The 25123-nt window shown below is 37.2% G+C and overlaps 1 protein-coding gene across 6 annotated transcripts in view; it reads right to left on the reverse strand.

The window, feature by feature from the left end:
• WBP11 (WW domain binding protein 11) overlaps positions 1 to 25015 on the reverse strand; it is a 35127-nt gene extending 10112 nt beyond the window's left edge. Inside the window, exons 1-9 of one of the 6 annotated variants that reach the window (XM_069106117.1) lie at positions 24803 to 25015; positions 15460 to 15589; positions 12982 to 13090; positions 12017 to 12048; positions 10945 to 11038; positions 10204 to 10400; positions 8948 to 9081; positions 7925 to 8124; positions 1809 to 2000 (exon numbers count right to left, since the gene is read on the reverse strand). In XM_069106117.1, coding sequence (XP_068962218.1) covers positions 1809 to 2000; positions 7925 to 8124; positions 8948 to 9081; positions 10204 to 10400; positions 10945 to 11038; positions 12017 to 12048; positions 12982 to 13045 — 913 coding nt within the window. In that variant the 5' untranslated portion in view covers positions 13046 to 13090; positions 15460 to 15589; positions 24803 to 25015. Of the gene's footprint in view, positions 1 to 1808; positions 2001 to 7924; positions 8125 to 8947; positions 9082 to 10203; positions 10401 to 10944; positions 11039 to 12016; positions 12049 to 12981; positions 13091 to 15459; positions 15590 to 16154; positions 16291 to 23907; positions 24125 to 24421; positions 24585 to 24802 lie in introns of those variants that run through there. The other 5 variants (XM_069106118.1, XM_069106115.1, XM_069106116.1 and 2 more) reach the window with 5 other exon arrangements.
• Between the last annotated feature and the right edge of the window lie 108 nt (positions 25016 to 25123).

Raw genomic sequence — 25123 nt, forward strand, 5'->3', positions numbered from 1 at the left:
CCCGTAATATTATACTCAGTTTTATCCTGTAAAAGTAATTCTTGTTTGTAAGCCTAGATCTTGTGTCTTCTGGAATATGGTATTACAAGCTCTTTGCTGAGCACAGTGGTGCTACATAATCTTGTGATTCTGACTGTAACTCCCTGATATTTGAGTTATTTCTGTCTGGTTGTTTTTGGTATATATTTTTTGACCTGGAAGCTCTAGATTTTTACTATCTTCCTGGAAGTTTTCTTTTGGGGGTTTCTTGCAGGGGGATATTAGTGGATTCTTCCTATTTCTACAATGTACTTTGGTTCTAAGAGATATGGGCAGTTTTCTTTCATAATTTCTTGAAGCATAATGTTTAGGCTTTTTTTCTCATTCATGGCTTTCAAGTAGTCTAATTATTCTTAAATCAGCTCTCCTTGATCTGTTTTCCAGGCCAGCTGTTTTTCTTAAGAGGTATCTTAATTTTTTTCCCCTATTTTTTCAGTCTTTTAATTTTGTTTTTATACTTTAGCTTCTATTTGATCCATTCTAATTTTCAGGGAATTTGTTGCTTAGGTTAAGATTAATACATGGCATAGCTCTTATTTTTTTTTCTTAATTTTTCATCTAGCACTCTCATTTAGTTTTAAAAATCACTTTTCAGCTTTCTGTTAACTATTCCACACTTCTTCTAGGAATTCTGGTTGGCCTTTTATTTGAGATTTTGCCTATAGATGTTTTGGAGTTATTTTCTTTTTCTGGGACTGTGTTTTGGGTATTCTGGTCAACATATCTGATTCTTTATTGTGGGATTCTTTTTTTGTTTGCTTATCATTCCAATCTACTTCTTACCCTAGGACTTTATGTTAGGGATGTACTTTTTGGGGGGATTGGGACAAAGGATAGCTGGGCTGAGCTTTTGCCTTGTGGGGTCTTTTTGCTGTTTTCTTGGGGTACAATATGTTGTGTTATTCCAGGATGTCAGGGACATTTCAGGTTGGAGATCTGCAAACTTTTACTGTTCTTAAAGTGGTAGAGCAAAATCTAATCACTGCCCTCTTGGTCTGAACTCAGCAAGGTCCTCACTCAGTTTTGGATGTGAGAAAAACTACTAAAAGCCTGTAACTAGTTGGATGTTTAAGCAGACGGCTGATGGACTCAAATATTATCAGTCAGCTGGGAAGCTCTGAAGGTTCTGAGCAACAGAACTGCAGATTCTCATTTGATAAGGGATTGCCACCCTAGTTAATTATACTGAAGGCTTCAGACTAGATAGATGTTGGAGTTGATATCCTGCTTTGCACATTGGGTAACAGATACATGGCTACTATGGGCTTCTAAACTTTTTCCTTGATATAAAACTTAGGCCAGCAACTGTTCTTTACCCAAGTAGCATATCCTTATACTACTTCTAGGCATAATAGAGAAGTAGCCGCACTCCCAGATATACACATACATATTTAATACACTCCCCCCTCCACATGTTTCTAGTTCTCTGAAAATCACCATAAATCTTGTCAGGAAACAAAAGTCAATGGATCTACAAATCTGGACATAAAACTGAATTTTTTCATCAATGCAAAGCTTGGACGTTAAATTTAATGCAGTTATTCTTCTTTTGTACCTAATTTTAACTAGGACACTACATTGCCCTATGCTATTCAATTTCCCCAAATACAGATATTATTTCATTATAAAGCAAACTATATGCAGACTTGCTTAACTTACAGATTTTTTCAAAGTACCTTTAACTTATAAAATGTACTATAGCTAAATATAATAGAACCTTCCTTTGGTAATTGCTTAATAAATGCTAAACTGACTGAATTTGCACGTACCTGCCTTTTTGTCCTCATTGTTCTCTCTCTCCTCATCGTCACGATGCATGAATTCCTCTCCTTCGCTGTCAGCATCTGACCTATCAGTGTCACTGTCGTCACTGCTGTCATCATGCTTATCTTGGTCCATGTCTTCAGGATAACCTTCATCTTCGCTGGTGCTGGAAGCATCATCATCATGGCCTCGATGAGCTGAAAAAGGAGGGTAGGATAGAACACAGAAGTCTTCCTCAATTTACTAAACAAGAATATGGAGAAATATACCATTATTTACAATATAATATAACCTATGTAACTAATTTGTTAAAATATTTCTATCAAGTGGTCTGTTCCTCATTCATACACATCATGATAATATCATTCCCAATTAATTTTAAATGAAACCTTGGAAGACTTTTAGGAATAGCAGCAATCCACAAGACACTAAAGTCTAGTGAAAATATGGCACTAGATGGAATTCAGAAAAATAATTCGTAATAATCAATGGAAGAAAGTCTTTTCCAATGAAGGAGAGCAGCATATGGGACCCTCTCTCCACATGTTACCCCTCACTTTCCATTTCTGCATCCCCACCATATTCAACACCTCCCTAATCCTCTCACATGTCCTGTGTTCTGTCTCCCCCTCCCACCGTGCTTTCTATCATTAACAAAGTACTTTTCCTTTTAAACTATTTCCTCTCCTGCTCCTTCCATCTTCTGGCATTCACAGAGACCTGACTCCTCCCAGAAAGTGCTGCATCCCTGGTTATCTTTGTCTAGTACTTGATGCACATCTTTCCTTTTTCCCAGCCCTGCTCCACTGTTCCTAGGAGTTGGTCCTTGCTCCTTATTTCCACTTACACCTTATTATTCCACTTACATTTTGCTGCCCACACTCAGCAACCTCCTCCTTTGAAGTTTCTTCTAATTAAATATATCACCAGCCCTGATAATGGTGGCAGGTATCTACTGGCCCCCCAGGTCATTCTCCCTCATTTATCAAGAAATTCTGTCCTGGCTTATGTTGTTTCTCTTTTGTCCTAATTCTTGCTTTTATTCCAGGAAACTTCAACATGTGTTGAAACACTCTGGCCTCTCAGTTCCTCAATCTCAACTCTTATGACTTATTCCTTTTCTGCACTACAGTCACAGAGATGGTACCATCCTCGATCTTTTAGTCATCCACAAGTATTCCACATCTATGAACAACAATGCTGCAATTCCTTAATATGACTATGACCTCTTAGCCATCATTCCACGTTTTCCTATATCTCATTCTTCTAAAACCTTTTCTTCACCCTCACCTCCATGTCTAGTACATTCCATCCCTCAGTACTCTCCCAAGTCATTAGCCCTTTCCAATCTGGGGTTCAGTATCACACTCTTCTCCATTCTCAACTTTCTTTTCTTCTTGTCCTATGCCTTGCCAAAACACAAACACAAATTACTCTCATCATCTATCTCACTGACTCCTACTAACCTGCTAGAGAAGTCATGACATCATGCTGAAGAGACACTACAAATTTAGGCTATCTAGTCTCAACTGTACTCTCTCTACAGCAAGACAATAATTTACTTTTCCTTAACTGATTCCCTACCACAACACCCACAGTTGCTACCTTAAATCTCAAAATTCAAACCCCATTATCTTACCTATCTTCTTAGTAGATCTTACTTTAGTGAAAAAATAAGAGATTATTCACTATTATTTCCTCTTTTCCCTTTTGCTACACCTTGAAAGCCCTTGCCACTGTCATCACAATCAAGTGTTTCAAAACAACTGAATTAATTCTCAGGAACAAGCAAAAACCTTCAGAGACTTAGAAACTGTATGAGTATTGTTACTAAGTCCTCTACAGTGTGGTGTAGACTTCTTAAAAGTAGAGGGAAAAAAGGACAGTTTTTGAAAACTGGTAACTGTTTGCTATGACAAAAAATGCATCTGTCATGAATGAGCATGACACTACAAAGACTGGAGTACTGACAATTGGTAAAGCACCACTTTTACTGAAATTCACTTTTTCATTCAATGTTATATCAAAACCATTGTCAGAAGTTCTGGTGAGCCTGTAAGATCTCTGTACCTTCACCAGAGATTAGGCACTGTGGACAGAATGTTGGGCTCACAGTCAGAAAGACCTGAGTTCAAATTCTAATTTACGACACTTATAAGCAGGGTGACCCTGGACAAGTCACTTAACCTCTTTAGTCTCAGTTTCTTCATCTGTAAAATTAATGTTGGACTCAGTCTTCTAATATTCCTTGCAGCTCTACATATCTGATTCCACAATCAGACTGTAAAATATCAAATGAACAAGTTTGACACTTTTTTTTTTAACTTCCTGTAGGCCTGAAAGTCTTTCCCCCACTGCGGCATCAATGAACTTTGATAAGTATACTACAATGCAGAACTGTTCTCGAATTAAAGAAACCCTCAAATGTGAAAATCATGAAATATTAAGAAACTTGTTCAAAAGAAAGAGATAAATAATGCTTCAATGTCCTAGGAAATCCTGACAACCCCCAGAGAAAACCTACCAACTATAATCAAGGACAGACTTTAAAAACTGGATTGTTCATCAAAGGTAAACTTAATATCCAATGTGATATGTGGTTTCGTGATAAAAAAATTAAAGAATGTGTTGCAATCTAGTGACCTGAAGGCCAGATCATATAAAACAAGCTGACTGTAGCAAAAGGAGGGCATGCTGTGTATTTTTTAGATGCAAAATGTAAAGATTATTATCACTAAGTTTTGTTCCTTTACTTTGCCCTAAGTAATAGTCATTTCTCAGTCCTCATCCTTCTCAAAGTCTACAGCATGACACTGGTGAACAACCTCTACTCCTAAAGAGTCTCTCTTCTCTTGAGTTTTTATGTTACTTCTTGGTTTCTCTTCTTGTATGACCATTTTCAAGTTTTTTCAGTCTCCTGTGTGGCATCATCCTCCACAGCAAGGCCCCTAATTATTGGTATGCCTAAATTTAATCCTGGGCTCTCTTCTCTCTCAATGACTTTATAGGTTCAGAGAGGATTCTGGGACAATGGTGGAGTAGGTCAAAAAATTCCAAATTCTCAAGAGTTTCCCCCATAAGAGTTAAAATAACACCTTAGGGTGAACAAAGTGTGGGTGGAGATAAATAAGAACAGGGCCATAACTCAGGTCCTCCTGGGACAATTTGAGATCAGAAGAAAAATCACAGGATGAGGTTTGGTCCCTGTGAAGAGTAAACACCTTTAGGCTAGGTTCTGTTTTAACAGCAAGAGGCTAGGCTCTTAAACAACAAGCAGCAAGCCCTGGGGTTAGTTGGAGGCTGCCTCCACCCCAGTCACCAGATCTTTTACCCTTGGGATAGTCAGAGGAGTTGAGCATTTGAGCCCAGGAAGATTGAGGGAACCTCTGCTGACAAGGAATGCCAGACCCAGATGTGCTGAGAAGAGGGCGGCAAGAGTGAGTTGGACCCAGCATACACACACCCAGTGAATGCAGAAGCAGTGGGGCAGAAAGCCCTTGGCTGTGGGCACTTACAGGAGGCTGGAGGTTTGGCTTTGGTTTCAGGCTAAAGGGAAGAACTGAGGATCTGGGGCAAGAGGCACCATTCCCCATACCCTAGGTTTAGAGGTGAATACAAATAACTAAGCTATCACCACACACAAAAAAATACAAAGGCAAAGGAAAAAGAATCCAACTACAGAAACCTATTATGGGAATAGTGATGACTGGGGTTCATCTTCAGGCGAGGAAACTGAAGTAAAGAAATCCCCAAAGAGTAAAATGAAACGGTCACCTGCCCACAAAAAGCTAAAAGAGAAAATAAGAATAATCCAAGAAAAACAGGAAGGGTATGAAAGGAAAGTCAACCAATTAGAAAAAGAGAGCCAGAATCTTAAGGAAAAGAATAACACCTTGAAAATTAGAATTGGGCAAAGTGAAGCCAGTGAAATTAGAAGAGATAAAGAAGTGATTAAGCAAAATATGAATGACTTCATAGGTTCAATTATCAGATTTTGCAGATAACTCCTGAGTTTTATAGTCTTGCTGTCATGCAGCAACAAATGCCTATTAGTCAAGGCATTTAAAATGAATGTACTATAGGCATCCACACTAACATATCAAAAGCAGAACTCATTACTTTCCCCCACCCCAACCTATACCTCTTTTAAACTACCTATTTCTGTCTTTGGCACCAACGTTCCTATAGTCACCCAAATTTACAACCTTGGGGTCATCCTTAACTCTTTACATTCTCTCACTCCACAAATTCAGTCAGTTGCTAAAGCATTATTTTATCATTATAACAGTTTCCCCATCTATCCCCTTTCTCACCACTTTCAGTCACCACCCTAGTTCAGACCCTCTAACCTACACTGCTGCCCTAGCCTTCCTAATTGATCTTCCTGCCTCAAAGCTCTCCCCACTCCAATACATCTTCCACACAGCTGCAAAATAATTTTTCCAAAGCACAAGTTCAATCAAGTTACTTTCCTACTCTACTATTACTTACAGGATCAACAAAAACTACTGTTTGATATTTAAAGCTCCTTTTCACAACCTGGCTCCAGGCTTCCATTTTAGGATTCTATTATTCTTCCCTTTCACCCCCTCTATGATCTAGTTAAAATTACTTTGTTGCTATTCGTTATGCATGACACCCCATATCTCCTGTCTTTGCACAGGCTGTCTCTCATGCTTTTAATATACTCCCTTCTTATTTCTGCCTCTTAGAATATCTAACTTCCTTAAAGGCTCAGTTCCAAATGCCACTTTTAAATGCAACTATTCTTCCTTTCCCCTAGCTATTTGCACCTAGCTTCTCACTCTCCTCTCCCCAACTCTCTTGTATTTATACATGTTTTAAAGGATAGAATGCAAGCTCCTTAAGGGAAGGAACCATTTTGTACAGTACAGATGCTTAAAATATTATTGCTCATTGATTGCCTCTTAATTCCTTAACATAAAAAAATACAGAGATATGATCCAGAATGTTAATGTAAATGAGCCCAATTTCAACCCCTAGAGTATTCAAGAAGTGCTATGAAATCATTTGGAAACTGCTGTGGGATTTATTATTACTACTGTAATGGCACTTACATCTGTAATACTAGCGATGATAAAACAGTAAGACAATATGCTCTCTTAGGTAGAAAGCATGCGTATGTTTGATGGGTATATTTTTGTATGTACATAAGTATATGCGTATACACATACGGTCTCCCTAACTTGGCCAACAATCACACTACTGATTACCATGGAAGTTTTAACTAGCTCATTTTTCTGACCTGCGCCAGTCTACCCTTTCTAAAAAAAAAAAAAAAGCCTGGTGGCTTTCTACTTCTGGCATTATAATGGCACCAGACTTAGTGCAGACACCTAATCAGCTTTAGTCCTACTGTAGCTCAGAACTCACACTCTCAAGTGGCCCACCAGCCTCAGCCTCCCCAGTGGCAGGGACTACAAGCGTGTGCCACCATGACCAGCTGGTATTTATTGAGAGGCAGAGTGGGGTACTGGATAGAGAAAAGAACACCTGCGTCTATGCTCTACTACTGACACTTTCTGGGTGTTTATGTATGATCCCGAGCAAACCATTTAACCTCTAAGTTTTCCAGGGAACTTTCTAAAACTAGAATTTCACCAATCAGATTTGGAGTTTCCTCTGTAGGAGAATTCCTTCTATGCTAATAAAATCACAGTTTTAGCCTCTCCCCACAAGACAGATACAGATATTTTAAAGATATATTTAAGTGGCATTTGCTTTTAAACTGAAAGGACAGGGCCTATTTAATTTTTGTCTTTGTATCTCCAGCGCCTACCAGTGCTTTCCTTGTAAATAGGCACCTAACAAGTACATGGTTCAGCAGAGTGATAGATGTGGCAGGGGCAATCCCAGCCCTGCTACTTCCTTGCTGTGTGTCACTCACTATGTGTCAGGCCTCACTAATCTATAAAATCAAACAGGTTTATTAGCTGCATCTAAGTTCCCTTCTAGCTCTAAATCTATGAAGCTATGACTGTAATTTTTTTCACTGAACTGAATCGAAATGAATCTTCAACAAGGCATATTCTAAGAACTATTCAACAAATGATACATGATGACAATGAAAAACAAGATCCAAAAGTGGCTGATATCTTACCAAGTTCTGGACTATATAAAATATCCTCCTCTCGCCGACGAGGGGCAAGTTCTAGTGCAAAGCCCACTTTACGGCCATACATCTGCAAAACTTGGGGAGGAGGTGGCCCAGGGGGTGGGCCAGGAGGCTTTCTTCCAGGAGGCAAACGAGGAACACCATGTCCAAGAAGAGGAAGTATAGAAATTGCCCTGGTGGGAGGTCTAGGAAGAGAACATTTTTTTTTTTACTGATTTTAATTTATGTTCTATATTTCATGTATAATCAAGGGATTCCTTCCTGAGAAGCAGTGTGCTGTAGTAGAAGGGGCAATGCACCTAGGAGGCTAATGTTTATTTCAAGTCTGTCACTAACTAGCTTTGTGATCATAACAATTTACTTATCTCTTCTGGGCTCTAATTTCCTTACTTGTAAAAATTACAAGGTAAGAGTATGCAATTTCTTAGCTCCTTTTCAGTTCTAGAACTTTGGGGAACTTCAGGCTTATGTCCACACATACTTTAGGAATATCTGAACGGATCTATGAACTTATTGATACAGATATTTACATGGTTTTGTAAACCAATTTACATCTATTTATCTCATTCAAGCCTCACAAATACTTATTATCTCCATTTTATAGATAAGGAAACTGAGGCTCAGAGAGACTTATTAAGGGACCTGCCATGGTCATACAATTGCTATCAGAGACAGGGTCAGATTCCAGGTGGAGAGCTTTTTTAACTTTGCAGCATGGCCTCTCTACTCCCATCCTTTATTGCAGGCTGGAATTCATTCACACCTTCTTACCATGTAGCATTCTTGTCCACTGTTTCACCATAAATTCTCCAGAGGAAGACAGCCCACGTGCCATGGAACTTCCTCTAGGTCTTACTATCTCATGCATAGTACCTGCTGAGGATGTTATCCCTCATCCTCAAACACCACAGACAAACATACTATTTTTAATTCCCTCTATACCCACTGCATTTGGGAGATTACTTAGTTCTTAACAACTGCTATTTAACTATAATGATGCTTCTTTACCCATAGGCAGATGTTTTTTTGAGAATAGAGGGTGGCTGTGCACCAGGCAATGGGATGTCTTGGATCAAGATGTTAGAAGGAGCATGAGGCATATCTGGCAATGGGATGCTTTCCACTTCAACATGCTGAGCATTCTGGAAAAGAAACAAAGTAAATGGTAAATCACTACAGGAAAAAAAGGGGCACATTCATACAGGAATACCAATCCAATTATATTACAAAATGGATTAATATCTACTCAAATACAAACATGAAAACTATAATAACAACAATCCGTACAATACACAATCTTAAATGAATAATACCAATAACTTTCCAAAATAAAAGACATCTCTCTCTTCAAACAATCAAAACAGTCAATTTTTTCTTTTAATTCTACTTTTTTCAGTTGTGATTTGTTTGAAATAAAATAGGAATGATGATAAAATTTACCTTGTACTTGAGTGAATACAATATTCTGGGTAAATGGGAAAAGGATATTGTAAAATTTTATAATAGCATAAAACTAAGGGATGAAATTACATAAAAACAGGCTTAACTTAGTTATCATAAACATCTGTGATCATGTTCTACAAAATTCGCAAATGTAGAATAAATCTTTTGCTATAAGATTAGGTCTGGTGGTCCTGAGACTATCTCTTAAGGGAGGCTGTAAGCTTATATAACATACTCTGGGAAAAATATTGACAATAATATTTTTCAAAGGATAATATGGCTGTGTCCTCTAAATAATATTTTTGCCTATCACCAACCTGTTTTTCCTTTTAGGAGGGACTCCCTTATGCCAGAGGCTTGCTACAGAACACCTTAATTCATTGATAAAAAATTCTTTCCTTTATTGTAAGGTAAGTTTTATTAAACCTACCACCATTTTCTCCCTACTGCAAAGCCGTCACCTTTCCTGAAATTTTTTTGTACCAATTTATATGCAATGTCTAAGTGTTCAAATTTGGAGCAATTTGTTGTTTGTTTTAAATAGCAGCTGTAACTAAAATATTTATTTAGAGAAATTTCAGTTAGGTTTTAGTCCTCCCTACCACCATCCAACATCTCTATAAAATATAGCCAAATTGTATTCATACCAATGGGAGACAGAGTACATAAATGAAACTCACATATCCCAAAAGTTGTTTTATTAAAAGAATCTGAAGTAGAAAGTCCTACCAATTTTTTTTAAAACTAGAATTAAAACTAATTGCAGTCAGTTTTGAAGTTCTTCTTTATTAAAAAACAAGAACAACATAAAACTTGATTACCTTTACAGCATCAAAGTACTGGCTGAGCTGGGCTCTCTTCTGCTCATATTCTACCTCTAACTTTCGAAGTTCTTTGTAGATATCTGGATTTTCTTTTTCATAAAGTCGGAGAATGCGCTCAAAAGTTTCACGAAGTTTTTTTCGCTTATCTTTTAGCACCTTTTCATTTAGCTGTGGCTGCTGTACTGGATTGAACTCTAATGGAAGAAAAAAAATTATTTTTTAAAAAGGGTCACTTTTTGGGGTTATATATAGTTCATAGGTCAAATTTTAGAAACCATAGATTTGGAGCTAGGAGGATCCTCAGAGATTATCACTTGTAACTCCTTCATTCTATAGATGAAGCTGAGGCCCAGAGTTGTTAAGCCACATAGGTTGTAAACAGAATAATTATTTTAAATCCAGGTCCCCTCCATTCAAATCTAGCACTTTCCATTACACCACAAATCAAAGGCTGTGTGACCTCTATGATTACATAATTTTCACACACACACACACAAAAAAAAACAGAAATAAATTGTCTTTAACAACCAAGTATATGCTATTCTCTCTCCAGAGAAATAGGTTTAACATCTTTGAGCAAGCATAAGTATCAACAATTATTTCTTCAAGAACTACTTTTTATCTCTGTAAAGTCTTATAATTTTCAACAAACTGCTCTAAGACTCAATAAAACAAAGTATTCACATAGAACACTGGGCCTTCTTCAAAAATCTAGCTCTTCTGCATCCTCTTACTTACCCATCTCATCCAATTTCTCCATGTCTCGAATAATCTGTTTGGGATCCTTCATCTTCAGTACTGCAGCTCGTACCATCATTCGTTGTTTCTTGTTCTAAGAACATTAAAGGATGGCAGAAACTCAAAGGGTTGAACTTAAAACAATCTTTTATTTCAACTCCATTAAAATTAAATTTTGGTTTTCATCTAAGTTTCTGTGGACCTATTTTAACAAGTTAAAGTTCAGCTGAAAACATAATTTTTTAAAAAGAAAAACATTTTAAAAATTCCTATAAGGTCTTTAGTATATTTCTGTAATATTATTTTAATATATAATCCTTATGTGCAGCAGTATATTCAGTAGAGTTTAATAAATTCTAAGACAACTTAAAATGATTACCAATCATTTTTGGTGAGAAGTTTCTTTAGTTGATTTAAATCTCATTAAGTAATTTACAATATGTATATATAGTAGGGAATCATTTGTTCATCTAACATTTATCAATTATCTACCGTATAAATTAATAAAATAAATCTTGTTTTTCTTAAGAAGCCTTTCACATCACAAACCTAATAGTAACAGATTTCAAAATGAAGGAGAGTCTAAAATAAGGAACAATGGAAAATGTAATTTTCCTGAGCCAAACAACCTTGCTACAAATTATAGCAAAGGTCATACGGAACATTTATACCACCCCCCCCAAAAAATTTTCATTTAATATTTTTCTTGATTCTAAATGAAACTGAAAGCTTTTTGCATACTCATTTATAATATAAGTAGTTGAGTGTTAATTTTGTATAATTTATGTTTCTCCTTGGATGAGAGGGATGGTTTAAAAACGAAGACATGGGTTGCGAAAGATTTTACATGTATTTGAAAGGCAAAAATCAATGTAACTCCTAACAAAATATTTTAACTTTGTAAAATAACGAGCAAACCAATGTGAGAGATGGGAAATGTCCTAAAGAGGTAAATGACTGTAAATATGGATTTGGAAACAGTTGATCCCTAAACCTTAATATTTTTTTTTAAACAATATGGCTCAGTTCAATAGTGTGAGTAGCTATTTCTAGTGGAAAAAAAAAATCATACCTTTTTTAATTCCCTCTTCCGGGCTTCTTTTCCTATAAAGAAAGAAAAGAACATATAATAAAAAATCCTGAATATCAGCATTTCCTTCTTTGTGCTAATTTCTATTAGCCTACATTTTCGGTGCCTAAAAGCATATTCCCCAAAAGACCATATTTCAAATTATTTTTTTCAAATAATAAAAACAAGACACAAAAAAGCCATTAAATAACTTAAATACTTCTTAGAACTTTGTATTTTAAGGCTATGATTAAAATCTTTCTTTATTAGAAAAATCACTATGGACAAATTTAGTATATCTGATGCATCAAACTGAAACAAATAAAAAAATAACATGCTATCTATGTACCATAGTATTATCAAAAGAAAGGCTCACTGAATCCAAGGAGTCCTTCAAAATTCCTAAGATCCAGAGAACTTTATATATTTGTATATGCACACAAATATATATATATATATATATATATATATATAAATTTAGCCATATACATGTGTGTGTATACATACACATATTTAGCCCTGCCATTTACATAGTATAATTAAAGAAAGGAGTCTTTTAGATAGTAACTTTTTTCCCTACTTTCAAGTCAAAAAAGTTTAAATTGGGGGAAACCAACTAACTTGGCATATTAAATAACTAGACTAGGGATGGGGAACCTGTGGTCCCGAGGCCACACGTGGTCCTCTACATCCTCAAGTGCAGCCCTTTGACAGAGACTAAGTTTTAAAGAACAAATCCTTTTATTAATGGGATTTGTTCTGTGAAGTCTGGATTCAGTCAAAGGGCCAAACTTGAGAACCTAGAGGGCCACATGTGGCCTTATGATGGCAGGTTTCCCACCCCTGAACTAGATCTTTGTAGCTTGATTGTTCTAGCAATAAAATTAAGATAAAACAAACTCACTAATATCTGTAATTTGTAATATTTGCTCATCTTTGCTTCATAATCCCATATAGTGCATACTTACGAGCCTGGTCGGTGGGATTCATGAACTTCCCACTCTTGGTGGATGATGTAGATCTCCGCCCCATTTTCACAGGTTATATGTTTTAGTCAGTTAAGGGGGAAAAAAAAATCTAAAAAAAAAAAAAAAATTTAAATAAATTCAGTTATCCTCTTAAAGTGCCTCCACTGCTAGAATCCTTATCTTTCAATAATTTTTCTTAAAAGATCACTATAAAATCCATTATTGTCTCTGTAATTGCTGGTAATTCTTTTTCAGGTACATGGCTTTACCCAGGATTTTGAATTTGGAGTTCAGATAAACTGGATTCTGCTTTCAAGAGGATATATGACCAGAATGATTAGCAGAATCAAAAAGCAAATTTTGCCAGAAATTGGCAATTCTGTCTTCCAATTGATGACTATGCTTCTGAATGCTCCGATTAATTTGGAGAACGAAACTGATATCCTTTAAAAATCGGTTAGATTTTTAAATGAGCACCAAAGATGATGAAATCAAGTCAATTTAAATAATTAGGATTTAGGATGTAGAGCATATATTTTCTTTATAGGTTGGCATATACACAGATATTAGGTCTTTTCTTACCTCTATTACTCTAAATAGGTTTCTAAGAGTTGATCTAGTCTAATATATATAGAAGTATTTACTCTCTCTTATATGCCCAACTAAGTAGTCTGTTTGAAGACTGCCACAGAGGAATAATACACTACTTTCTGAGGCAAGCCATTCTACTTGTGAATAGCTGTCAAGGTGTTTTTCCTTATGTCAGACTTAAATCTCATTACTTTTGCCCTCTGGAGCCAAGTTGTACAAGTTGTCTTTTCTTCCCACATAACAAACAGCATTTCAAATACTTATAGACTGGTTATCACATCAACCAAATCTTCTCTTTTCCAGACTAAAAACCCCCAGTTTCTTATTTTCATATGGCCCTATCTCCAGGGCCTTCTCTAGTTCTTTCTAAAATGTGGTTTCCAAAATGTAATACCTTTCTAGATGTGGTCTGATTCGAACAGAATACACTGTTACTAAAATCTTCTTTCTGGATACTATGCTTGTCTTAATACAGCCTAAGATCACATCAGCCTATCTGGCTGTGACCTACTAATGCTGACTCATAATGAGCCTGCAATACATTAAACTCTTAGTTGTTATTCATAAAAATGATCTCATCATCTAAACTGCTATCCAGCCTTCTTTTATTTTAAAAATTAGTTTGCTTCTGTAAAAGCACCTTGAATCTAGTAGACATTCTTGTTACAATCACCATAAAGCCAATTTTCAGATTCTAAATGCAATACTGAATTCAGTTTGTTTTAATGATGTCAGGCTACCTAAAAAATAAACTATAGAGTTGATAATTCTCTCATTAAAGTGAGTCTATTTAGCATTAAGAATGCTGACAAAATATCAAATATGTAAAAAAAATTTCCTTTCTTAGACTTTAGTTGTGATTTAATACAAACGACTTTCTGCATTAAAAATGATAGCACAAAATACTGCATTATCATCAATTCTATTCAAATCCAATTAAGATTTTATGGCACCCATTACTACCAGTATATTTTCCAGAGAATTGTGTTCTGATCACATACTGGCTTCTGATTAATGTTAACAGTCTTTCAACTTAACAAAAAGTGAGAAAGTAAAAGCTCTAGAAATGGTATCTCTCATGTGTTAGATTTTAGTGGTTTACTGAAAACACTACAGTTAGGATACATATCCTCCTTAGCAAACTTCAAGAGTGTCAAGAAGGAGCCACCCTGCTATTACCAGAGCCATTTTTCTCTATTAACTGTAAACTGTTCCTCAACAGAACTCTATTCATCTTTTTCCAAGAAAATTAATAACAGTCTTTTATACTGCTTCTTTGTCGACTAGGCATGAAGCAATACTGCTCGGTAGAATTAAACTCTGATCAGATCTTACATTTCTGCAATCAGTTAAGGAACAACAAGTTTTTTCTAACAGTGACCTTTCAGCTAAGTTAATGGATAGACACAATATAAGATGGTCTGGTATACAAAGTTATTCAGCCTATCCAACTCTCCATGACCCCATGGTCCACGGAGCTTTATTGGCAAAGATATTGGAGTAGCTTCCAATTTCCTTCTCCAGTGTGTCCCCTTAAGGAACTGAAGTAAATAGGGGTTAAGTGACCTGCCCAAGATTACACAGCTAGTAAGTGTCTTGAGACAGAATCTGAACTTAGATCTTCCTAAATCCAGGCCTGGTGCTCTATCTACTGCATCATCTAGATGCCCTGGTATGCAAATCACTTTTGAAGAAATAATTGACATGATTTTATTTTGTGGGGAGGTATAGTATATAAAGACATTAATGCTTGTGTGTATTTTCTGACTCAACTGGTTTTGCCACCTATATTAGCTGAGTGTATGTTTTTGTGCCCCACCCCTCAACACCAACAGTGCTCTCTCGTTGATTTTAATTCTGTCATTTTAAAGAATAGATGCCACTTACTCCAAGGAAATCTGCAAAAGATGTGACTCTTAAAGTACAGCTGTTGGTATGGCAAATTCTGGTGTTTCAAGGGTCACCCAAACATACAATGAAACAGGATGTCTCACCAAAATGCAAAAAAACAGTATAGCTGCAAACAAAAAATATCTACTGTTGTAAAACAGCCTCAAGAAAGAAACAAAGACTCTCAGAGGAACTTGGCATCTGGGAGGGTTGTTACTAATTGCTCTACAATGTGAGAAATATTCAAGAGCCTACGGGTTTCTTGAAAGAGCAAGAATGAGAAGATTAAATTAAAAAAAAAATTATTTACTGTTGTTATAAAGAAAAAGCACTTATCATGGGCAACATAATACAAAAGTTGGAGTACTGTAGATTGGAAAAGTATAATATTTACTGATGAAACTTAATTTTTCATTCAAAGCAATACACCAAAACTACTATGAGCAGGAGTTCAGGTGATTCTCAAACTTTTTCATCAAACTGGGTAACATCCACCTGCAAAAAATATTTTAGACACCTTGACTTTTAGTAGGTCTGGAACTCTGTTTAAAGAAGCAGAACTGTTCTAGAAGTACAGAAATTCTCAAATAGAGAAAGAATACAGCAACAATCTTGTATCATTCCACAAAAAAAGCTTAAGAAATATAATTAAGAGAAGGAACAAAACATGCTTCAATGGCCTGAACACTCACCTGATTTAAACCCTTTGGAAAATCTATGGGTTATGGGGCGGCCAGGTAGCACAGCGAGTAAGAGCACCGGCTCCAGTGTTGGGATGACCTGGAGATGGAATCCCGGGCTCAGACACTTAGCACCCACCCAGAAATAACTGGCCGTGTAACCTTGAGCAAGTTACTTAACCCTGATTGCTTTAAAAAAAAAAAAAATCTATGGGTTATAATCAAGGATAGACTTAAAAAAATTAACTATTTGTCAAAGTTACTTATCCGATGTGATAAATATGGTTTCATATGAAGAATTAACATTAACAGGACCAGGTATGTCAAATGATGCAAACTTTTGTTACAATTTTACTTTGAAATAAACATTTTCATCTTAACTCTATTTTCTTTGCCTTATGGATTTTTAAAAAATGCACTGCATAAATTGATGCCACTGAATTCCTTTAAGGTTTTCTTATTCTGGTCTTCCTAGTGATGAAGAATTTACTTATCTGTTAACCTTCACTCTTCTTAAAAAACTGACTTTCTTTTCAGATCATACATTTCTTTGATATATTTTATATCACTTCTTAAGTGCCATTCATAGTCATGTTACCAGAATACCAGTACAAGTGAAAGCACCACAGAATTCCCCTCCCCATTTAAAAATATTAATAAAACAGCGGCAGTCAATTTTAGAATTGACTTGCCGCTAACACACACGTATGAAAATTCTTATGAATTCAATGACAAATTATGTAAAATAAGTGACCATGGCAAAAAGGACATATTTTGCAAGTTTTTTTCCCCCATGTGTAAAAAGTTGTAAAATGTATATTTAGGTCAATAAATTTAATTATTTTACTTTATCCTAAGTAATTAGCATACCATTATAATTCAATCTACTGGGAATCTATGAAATGTAATAACAAAATTTATTATCAAATGAAATATCTGAAAAGCTATTAGTACAGCACATCACACAGTTGGTGCTTAATAAATGTGTTCCCTTTCCCTTCCCTAGTCATTTTCAAATTGAGAATCAAGATAACAAATTTCTCATCTTAAATTCATTAAATTCATTTCCCTCTTAAAGTAATTCCATTTCTTTCATGGAAGTTTCTAGAGAAAAAAGCTTTCTATCTTATGTTTTCTCTTCAATTCAATAAACAACAGATAATGAAAGAATAAGGTCAGGAGGAAAGTCTAACACTTAAAAGAATGAACTTGGACAACCTCAAAATATTGCCTAATTATACCTCTTCTCTATGGTGTCTAGAATACATGTGCTTTGGGGAGTAAGTAACCTAAAAGCACAGGTATCAAAGACAACCACAGAGAAGCATGAGTAGATATCAGGACCACAAGGTTACATGTCACTCATACAGTTAGTAACATATTTCTATGACTGTAAGTGAGATATAGTATCTGACTTTTTTTTTTTAAGCAATCCGGATTAGGTAACTTGCTCAAGGTTACACGGCCAGTTATTTCTGGATGTGGCGCTAAGTACCTGAGCCCAGATTCGATCCCCAGGTCATCCCGACACTGGGGCCGGTGCTCTTACTCACTGAGCCACCTTGCTGCCCCTAAGCAATTTGGGTTAAGTAACTTGCCCAAGGTTACACGGCCAGGTGTTTCTGGGTGGGTGCTAAGTGTCTGAGCCCAGATTCAATCCCCAGGTCATCCCGACACTGGAGCCAGTGCTCTTACTGGCTGTGCTTCCTGGCCACCCCCAGTATCTGACTTTCATGGCAAAATTCTAGAATATTAAAGGTTGGTTTGTGAATATGAAGATAACTGGTAGTCACTTTGAGATAGTATGGCTTTATTAACCATTTTAACCTGGTTGAACTCACGGTTTTTGTTTTGTTTGGACAGTGATATCAGTTAAGAGAATGATAGATATATAGTATTCAATGAATTCAAGTATTCAATGAAGTCTATTACAATATCTGTATGGTTAGAAGACTAGTTCAATGACCAAAACCAAAGAGTGGGGATTAGTGGATCAATACTGACAAGAGATCTCTAGTGGAATGCTCTAGGGTTCTTTTCTGCTCAGTCTTTTTATTACTGGCTTGAGTAAAGCTATAGATGATACACTTACATAATTTTCACTTGGCACTCAGCTAGAATGCATAGTTAATATGCTGAATGACAGAGTTGGGATTTAAAAATATTATGATAAGCTAGAATGACAGGGCAAATTTTCAATAATTCTTCATAATCTGGAATCATGGATACTCATTCCACTAATGTAGATAATAACTAATCCACACTTCCTCAAACTATTTGATGTTTAGCCAAGTCTTATCAATATCATATAGAGAATCTGAGACCTTCTAGGCATTTTAACATTTCATCAACAAGTGCAAAACACAAATTTACCTATTTGTTAGCCCTCACTCTTCTTAAACAACTGATTCACTTTCTTTTCACATCATATATTTCCTTGACAATATCTTTTATACCACTTAAGTGCCATTCATAGTCATGTTACCAGAATACCAGTATAATTGATATTCCCTGCAGAATTCCCCTCCCCATTTAAAATTCATAAAAAACGACAGTCATTTCAGAATATGCACCTTGCCCCTCACACCTGAATCCCAACTGAACCCTCTCTTGTAACAAAGAAAAAACAGCTTGACCATAACTGCCTGAAAAACGATAAACCACATAATAAACATTGGAAATTTATATTATTCATCTCTATATTTTTCCTGTGAGAATTATTAGGCTCCTTTTGAGTATTTGTGCATTTCACCAAAGAGACTCTTCAGTTCTGAGTCAATGCAATGAGCACAAAGTTATCTGTAAAGGGAAAAATCTCATAGAATCTTGTAACTGAAAGAGACTTCAGAGACTATCTAGTCTAATTTATACTTAAACAGGGATATTTCCTTTTTTTCAGTATCACTGACAAATATTTATCCAGCTTCTGCTTAAAGGGTTCCCAGGCAGCTCCTTTCAGAGTCTTAGTTATTATGAAGATTATCTTTATATCACGCCTAAATGTGCTGCTCTATAATTTCTAACCACTATTCCCTTCTATCCTTTGGGGCTAAATAGATCAAGTTTAATCCCTTCTTCCATGAGAGGCTGTCAAATAACTAGACACAAATAATCTGGGCAAGCCCTCTCCCCCACCTCTCAAAAGCTGTTTTCTTCTCTAGGCTCATCAGATAATCATTTCAGACTAACTTCTTATGACATTAAGTCCCCTTACCAGCCTGGGTGACCAGTATGGATGCTCACCAGCAATATTCTTTTATGAAATAACATGGCAGCAATAAGAACATACTGCTGTACTGACCCTTTTGGACCTCTTTGGATTATTCCTGTTCTATTCAGCAGTCAACAAAGGCTCCCACACACAGAATGAACATAAAAAATGTTATAGCTGGAAGGAACCTTGGTCAAACCTAATACTTTACAGATGAAGCAAACCTATGAGACCTAATCACCCAAAAGTACCAGTTGTATGCTCTATTTGGAACACCCTTCCAGACAATGGTAAATACTTTTGGTAAGCCCACATCTCCCTATTTTATGGGAGGCATATAAATATGCTATAATTGGAGGATTGTTAAATAGTTATCTTTGTACTTGCATCGATCAAAGGTTCATAAAAGTTCTTCACATGTATAGGAGAAAAACCTTCCTGGACAACTTATAAAGCTGTATTTTGCTTTACCCAGAAAAATACTTTCCTGTAATCATCAAATAAATACAGTGGGACACTGCAGTGATACATACATTATCTGGCTGTTGCAAGTAGCCTGCTATAAAAAAATAATCTACTAGGGGTGGCTAGGTGGCACAGTGAATAGGGCACAGGCCCTAGAGTCAGGAGGACCTGAATTCAAATCCAGCCTCAGACATTTAACACAAAAAAATAGCCATGTGACCTTGGGCAAGTCACTTAACCCCAACTGCCCTACCTTTCCCTCTCCAAAAAGCAAAAAAAAAAAAAAAATCTATTAAAGTCTGTTACCTGAGAAATATCTATTATGATAAAATTTAATCCGCACAGTCCCTATTGTGTGCAGCAATACTGGGGTTATTCTTGCTCACAATTTATCTTCCATCAGGTTGATAAAAACAGATAAGTACATACAAGGTAATTTGAGAAGGGAGAGCCTGATGACAACTAGGACCAGAAGAGGCTTCAAGGAGGTAATACTTGAACTGAGCCTTGAAGTGCTGAGAGACAGAGATGAGGAAAGAGTGCATTCAGAGAATGGGAGAAAGCTTCTGAAAACAGGAAATGAAATGCCAAATTTGGGGAATGGCCAGGTGTTCAAGTTGGCTAGAATTTAAGAGTACATGAAGGGAAATGAGTTGGAAAGGGATTTTGGGGTCCAATTATAAAAGGCTTTAAATACCAGACTGAGCAGTTTGTATTGTTTCTTAAAAACCATAGAGAGTCAATGAAGCTTATTTGAACAGGCAAGTGCCATAGTAAGACTAATTTGGCAGCTGTGTGGAAAATCAAGTGGAGGAGAAAGAAGAAAATAAATCCAGAGTTTATTATCATAGACCAACAAAGTGGTAATAAGGGCCATGTTAACAGAGAGAAAAGGTAAGATGCAAGAGATGCTGTGAAGGAAGAACTGTTAAGACTTGAAAACTAGATATGGGAAGGTGAGGTAAAAGAAAAGATCAAGGTTCACAGTGAGGGTTTTAACCTGGGTGTATAGGAGAAAGAATAGAGGAAAGGGGAAAAACTGTTGTGAGTCATTTTGAACTTGTTGAATTTGAGATGCTGTAGAATATCCAGGTAGAGATGCCTCATGGGCAGTTAATGGGAGTAAAGTTCCCATGATGAACTGAAATTGCTTGTTACAGAACACAAACCTGCACATTCACTTTTATGTTGATAATATTGAGGTCTTTCTTTGTCATGCTAGGATCTTTGTATAGTGAAGTCCTCCTCCCCTAGTAAGTAATCAAAAGTAATATCCCCAAGGGAAAAAGTTTTTATTCCCGTAGTAACATACATGGCCAAGTGGTCATTCAACCTCTTCCTGTAGACTTAGGAGGCAGGATCTACCACTTTTGGAAAGCTCTAGGCGTTAGTTTTTCCTGACTTCAAACTTTTGCAACTTCTACCCCGCTGCATTCATTGGGGCTAAACAGAACATTTAATTCCTTTTCCACACAACACCCCTTCATATACTTGAATTCTTCTATTTTTTTTTCCCCCTTGAGTATTCTGTTCTATAGGCTAAACATTCATCACCAGTTCCTTCAAATGTTCTCACCTGAGAAAACAACCTCCAGCCATTTTCCTGAGAATGGTCGGGCAATTTAGAGACATAACTTCCCTGCCAAGAGTCATGTCCATATTAACTGGTTAATAATATGTGCTGTATCTCTGTGGTTTAACTGCTTTTGGCTTTCTTTTGTTTTCCCGTTTTAAAACTAACCAAAAAGACCTGCCTTCTCCTTAACTCCAACTCACAGATGTATAAATCTGCATCAAAATGGATTCGAAAAATTTGGGATCACAGGTAAGATCCTTCATGTCTTCTTATTAGACCACCTGGAGGGAGAGGATGAGAAACATTCCAATCCTAAGCCTCTTATCCACCTCAAAGATCCCAAAGTGTAGATATGGAAGAGGAGATAACAGAAAACACTCTTCCCTTTCCTTCCCCACAAGCAATCTTTACCTTGGAATTTATTCTCCTGTCCATCCACTACCTCTTCCTCCCCATTAAGCATCCTGAAAATATATCAGATAGGATTTTTTTTCTGCACAAAAGGGGGAGATTGGGAATCCATCTTTGGAGCTGCCACATCACTCAATTATCTGCAGACTAGAAAGACTGTGGCATTCTAATTATCTCCAGCCAGCTGTAAAGAACATCCTTTAATAAATCTCATTTGGACACATCTTGTTCACGGCTTTTCTCCTTTTCCTGTCTAGAGAGTAGATTCTGGTTTTTCACATAATCACTCATTTGGAGAGAATCTCTGTTGACAAATGTAGGAGGTGAAATGGATGGGAGAAACTGATCAAGTCTCTCATTTTAAAGCTTACAGAAATATCACTCATATCAAGTGTTTTAGTGAATAGAAGGTGGGAAAAATGTGGCTAACCAATTCAAATGAAAAAGTCCTGGAGTTTTTAATGGACTGCAAGCTGAAAGCCTCAAAAATCTTAGGCTATATTGATTAGATAACATCAAGGGTAGTAGATTCAGTTCTGGGTACCATGTTTTAGGAAGGACACTCACAAGTTGGAGTGAAACTGGCAGGAGATAAGACAGAGGGGACTTAACACCATACTAGATAGCAGTCAGCTGAAGAAAATGGGATTAGTCTAGAAAAGAAAAAAATGAGGGAAATATAATAATGTTCTTATTATGTCTATAATGTATTATTATGTGAAGATCTGCTACCATGGAAGAGTAAACAAGACTTATTTTGATTGGAGTACAGTAAGGAGCAGGGAATGGTTGCAGAGAGGCAGATTTTGCTTTGATATGCAGAAGGAAAAATATCCTAACAGAACTGTTCCAAAAAGAATGAGTTGCCTTGGCAAGTGGTGAGACCACTGGAAAGTCTTGATTATATGTAGGGAGATTCCTCAATTATGGCTGTTTTTTCACTAAACCTTGGAGAGCTCTTCCAACTCCAAAATTCTGTAATATGAAGTATTTTGGATATAAACCACATGCTGAGATTATCACATTATGTGACAAACTATATTTTTATTAAGTGCAATTTTATTTGCTACTTATTCATGCATATTTGAACATGAAGTAATAGAAAGTGATATAACTAGATTTCTCTAAAAACATTCTATAATTTAAATTCTCCATTAATTTGCAAGTTTCTATCCCATTCCTGCCCCCAAGGAAAAGGTTTTAGTTTTCTTAACTTTCAAACTTCAAATAAAGTATATGTTTAACATATGTACGCACCTAAAGAAAGGAGTGGTAAACTGCTGAGAAATATAAAAAAAACAATTTCCTCCCTAGCAGTAGTTCTAAAAATCTGGCAGGACAGCTTGTAACAAATCATCAATTAGTTTGTTAATCTCTCTCAAATAACAGTGTCATTCATATACCTTAACTGCTTTTTAGGGCCTATGGAAGTTCTGAGTTGTTTGTTAGCGCTCCTCATCAGTTACTTTGTACTTATTCAGTATGTATTTTGCATATGTTTTAATATATTATTCATTATGTATTTATTCAGCATGTAACTCTGTACATGTTATTTTCTACCAATAGAATACTAAATTCTTTGAAAGTACTCCCAGTGCCTAAGCACATCCTAGGACAGGGGTGGGGAGCCTGTAGCCTCTAGGTCCTCAAGTGCAGCATTTTGGCTAAATCCAAACTTCACAGAACAAATCCCCTTAATAAAAGGATTTGTTCTGTAAAACTTGGACTCAGTCAAAAGGCCACCTCTGTCTAAGAATTCAATAAATTAGTGATTAACTCAACTGAAAAATAGCCTGCTTGAAGACTAAGATTTTCTTCTCAAAGTCTGGGTGGGGAATATGTAAACAAATAAATCATAAACTGTCACTTCTCTGATGATCCACAGATTTTTTTTTTCTTCAAAATTATCTCTGGATCCCTAGAGATGCGGATTTAAAACGGAAAGCTGGTGTCTGGAGACCTTAGTTCACATGCCACTTCCCATGCCTACATTCAAGTGTGGAAGTAGACAAATTACAATAGCTTTTTATCATTTATCAATTTACAATATCAAATTACAATAACTTTTATCATTTGCAAAAGGTACACAATATTTACTTTACCTACGGTAGAACTTTAATAAGGAGCCAGTACGGTGGTAAGAGTACTCCAATGCTTCTTTAAGTCAGAGGAGCTAGGTTCAAATTCCACCTGTGTCGGCTTACTATTTGCAGTGACCTTGGGCAGGTCACATAACTTCCTTGGACCTCAGTCTCCTCATTTGTAAAATGAAAGGATGAACTAGAATGGCCTCTGAAAAACCCTTTCCAGTTCTTAGCCCTAATATGAAAAAGTTACACAAATAAGTTACAATTGTTCCCCAATCCATCAAAAACCTTTCGTTTCTCACAACCCGCCTCCTCCCCCTCCCCCACAATAATAGTCCTTCGACTACAACAGATTCAGAAACTGGAACAATATCTGGACCATAGTTTAGGAAAGCTAAGTCCTTGCCCAAAGACAAATGACAGCTGTCGGAAGAAACCCGTACTACCCTCACGACCCTCTGAAAAGCCAAGGAGGAAGCAGGAAGTGTGGAGGAGAGGTGGGAGCTCCGCTCGGCTCCGTCGCTCTCACCGGGGGCCTGGCAGGCTCGCACTTGCCTAGAACGGGCAGCACAACAAGGGCAACCACAAAAGGCATCCAGGCCTTGGGGAAGACCCACGGTGACGAGAGACCCCTAGACTTCAGGTCCAAAGAGAAGACAACAAGCACTTCCCCAAACCTAGTGCAGCAGGAGAGCCACAAACCAGCCCAAGCGAGTCAGTAACCCGACCCCGTGCGGGCCTCCTCTCCACGCCGAGGCCGGGATCAGCTGGCCTCCGCCGCCTCCCGAGGCCAGGGGGCGGATCTCTCCCCGGAAGCTTCAAAAGGACCGCGCAGGCGTCCGGAAGTGGGGGGGGGGGACAGGGGATGAGGAAGCGGGAAAGAAGAGCCTCGATATATCCTCGAATTCACCTTTCGGCTGCTCGCTGGAGGCAGCGAGGGCCACAGGGCCGCGCGCCGCGGTGGCTCGAGCGCCCTTCTCGCTCTCCTCGGGTCGGGGGCGGGAGGCCTTCACCTTCGCCTCTCGCTCGGGGCCTAAGACACCGCCATCTTGAAGCCGCGCGCCGCACCGCCTCCTTCACGTCACTTCTGTTTTCTAGGTGCGTTGCTAACAGCGCAGAGCATTTCCGGCTCCTCCAGCCATAGAGAGAGCCTAGGGGCTAGAGGAACTTCCGCTTCAAAATTAGAACTCGTTCGTCCCACCACGCGCTTCCCCAGTGCAGACTGGGAAGT

Source organism: Petaurus breviceps, unplaced genomic scaffold (assembly GCF_028583685.1).
Source record: "Petaurus breviceps papuanus isolate PSGF00001 unplaced genomic scaffold, PetGlider_PUasm1.0 78, whole genome shotgun sequence".
Classification (NCBI taxonomy): domain Eukaryota; kingdom Metazoa; phylum Chordata; class Mammalia; order Diprotodontia; family Petauridae; genus Petaurus; species Petaurus breviceps.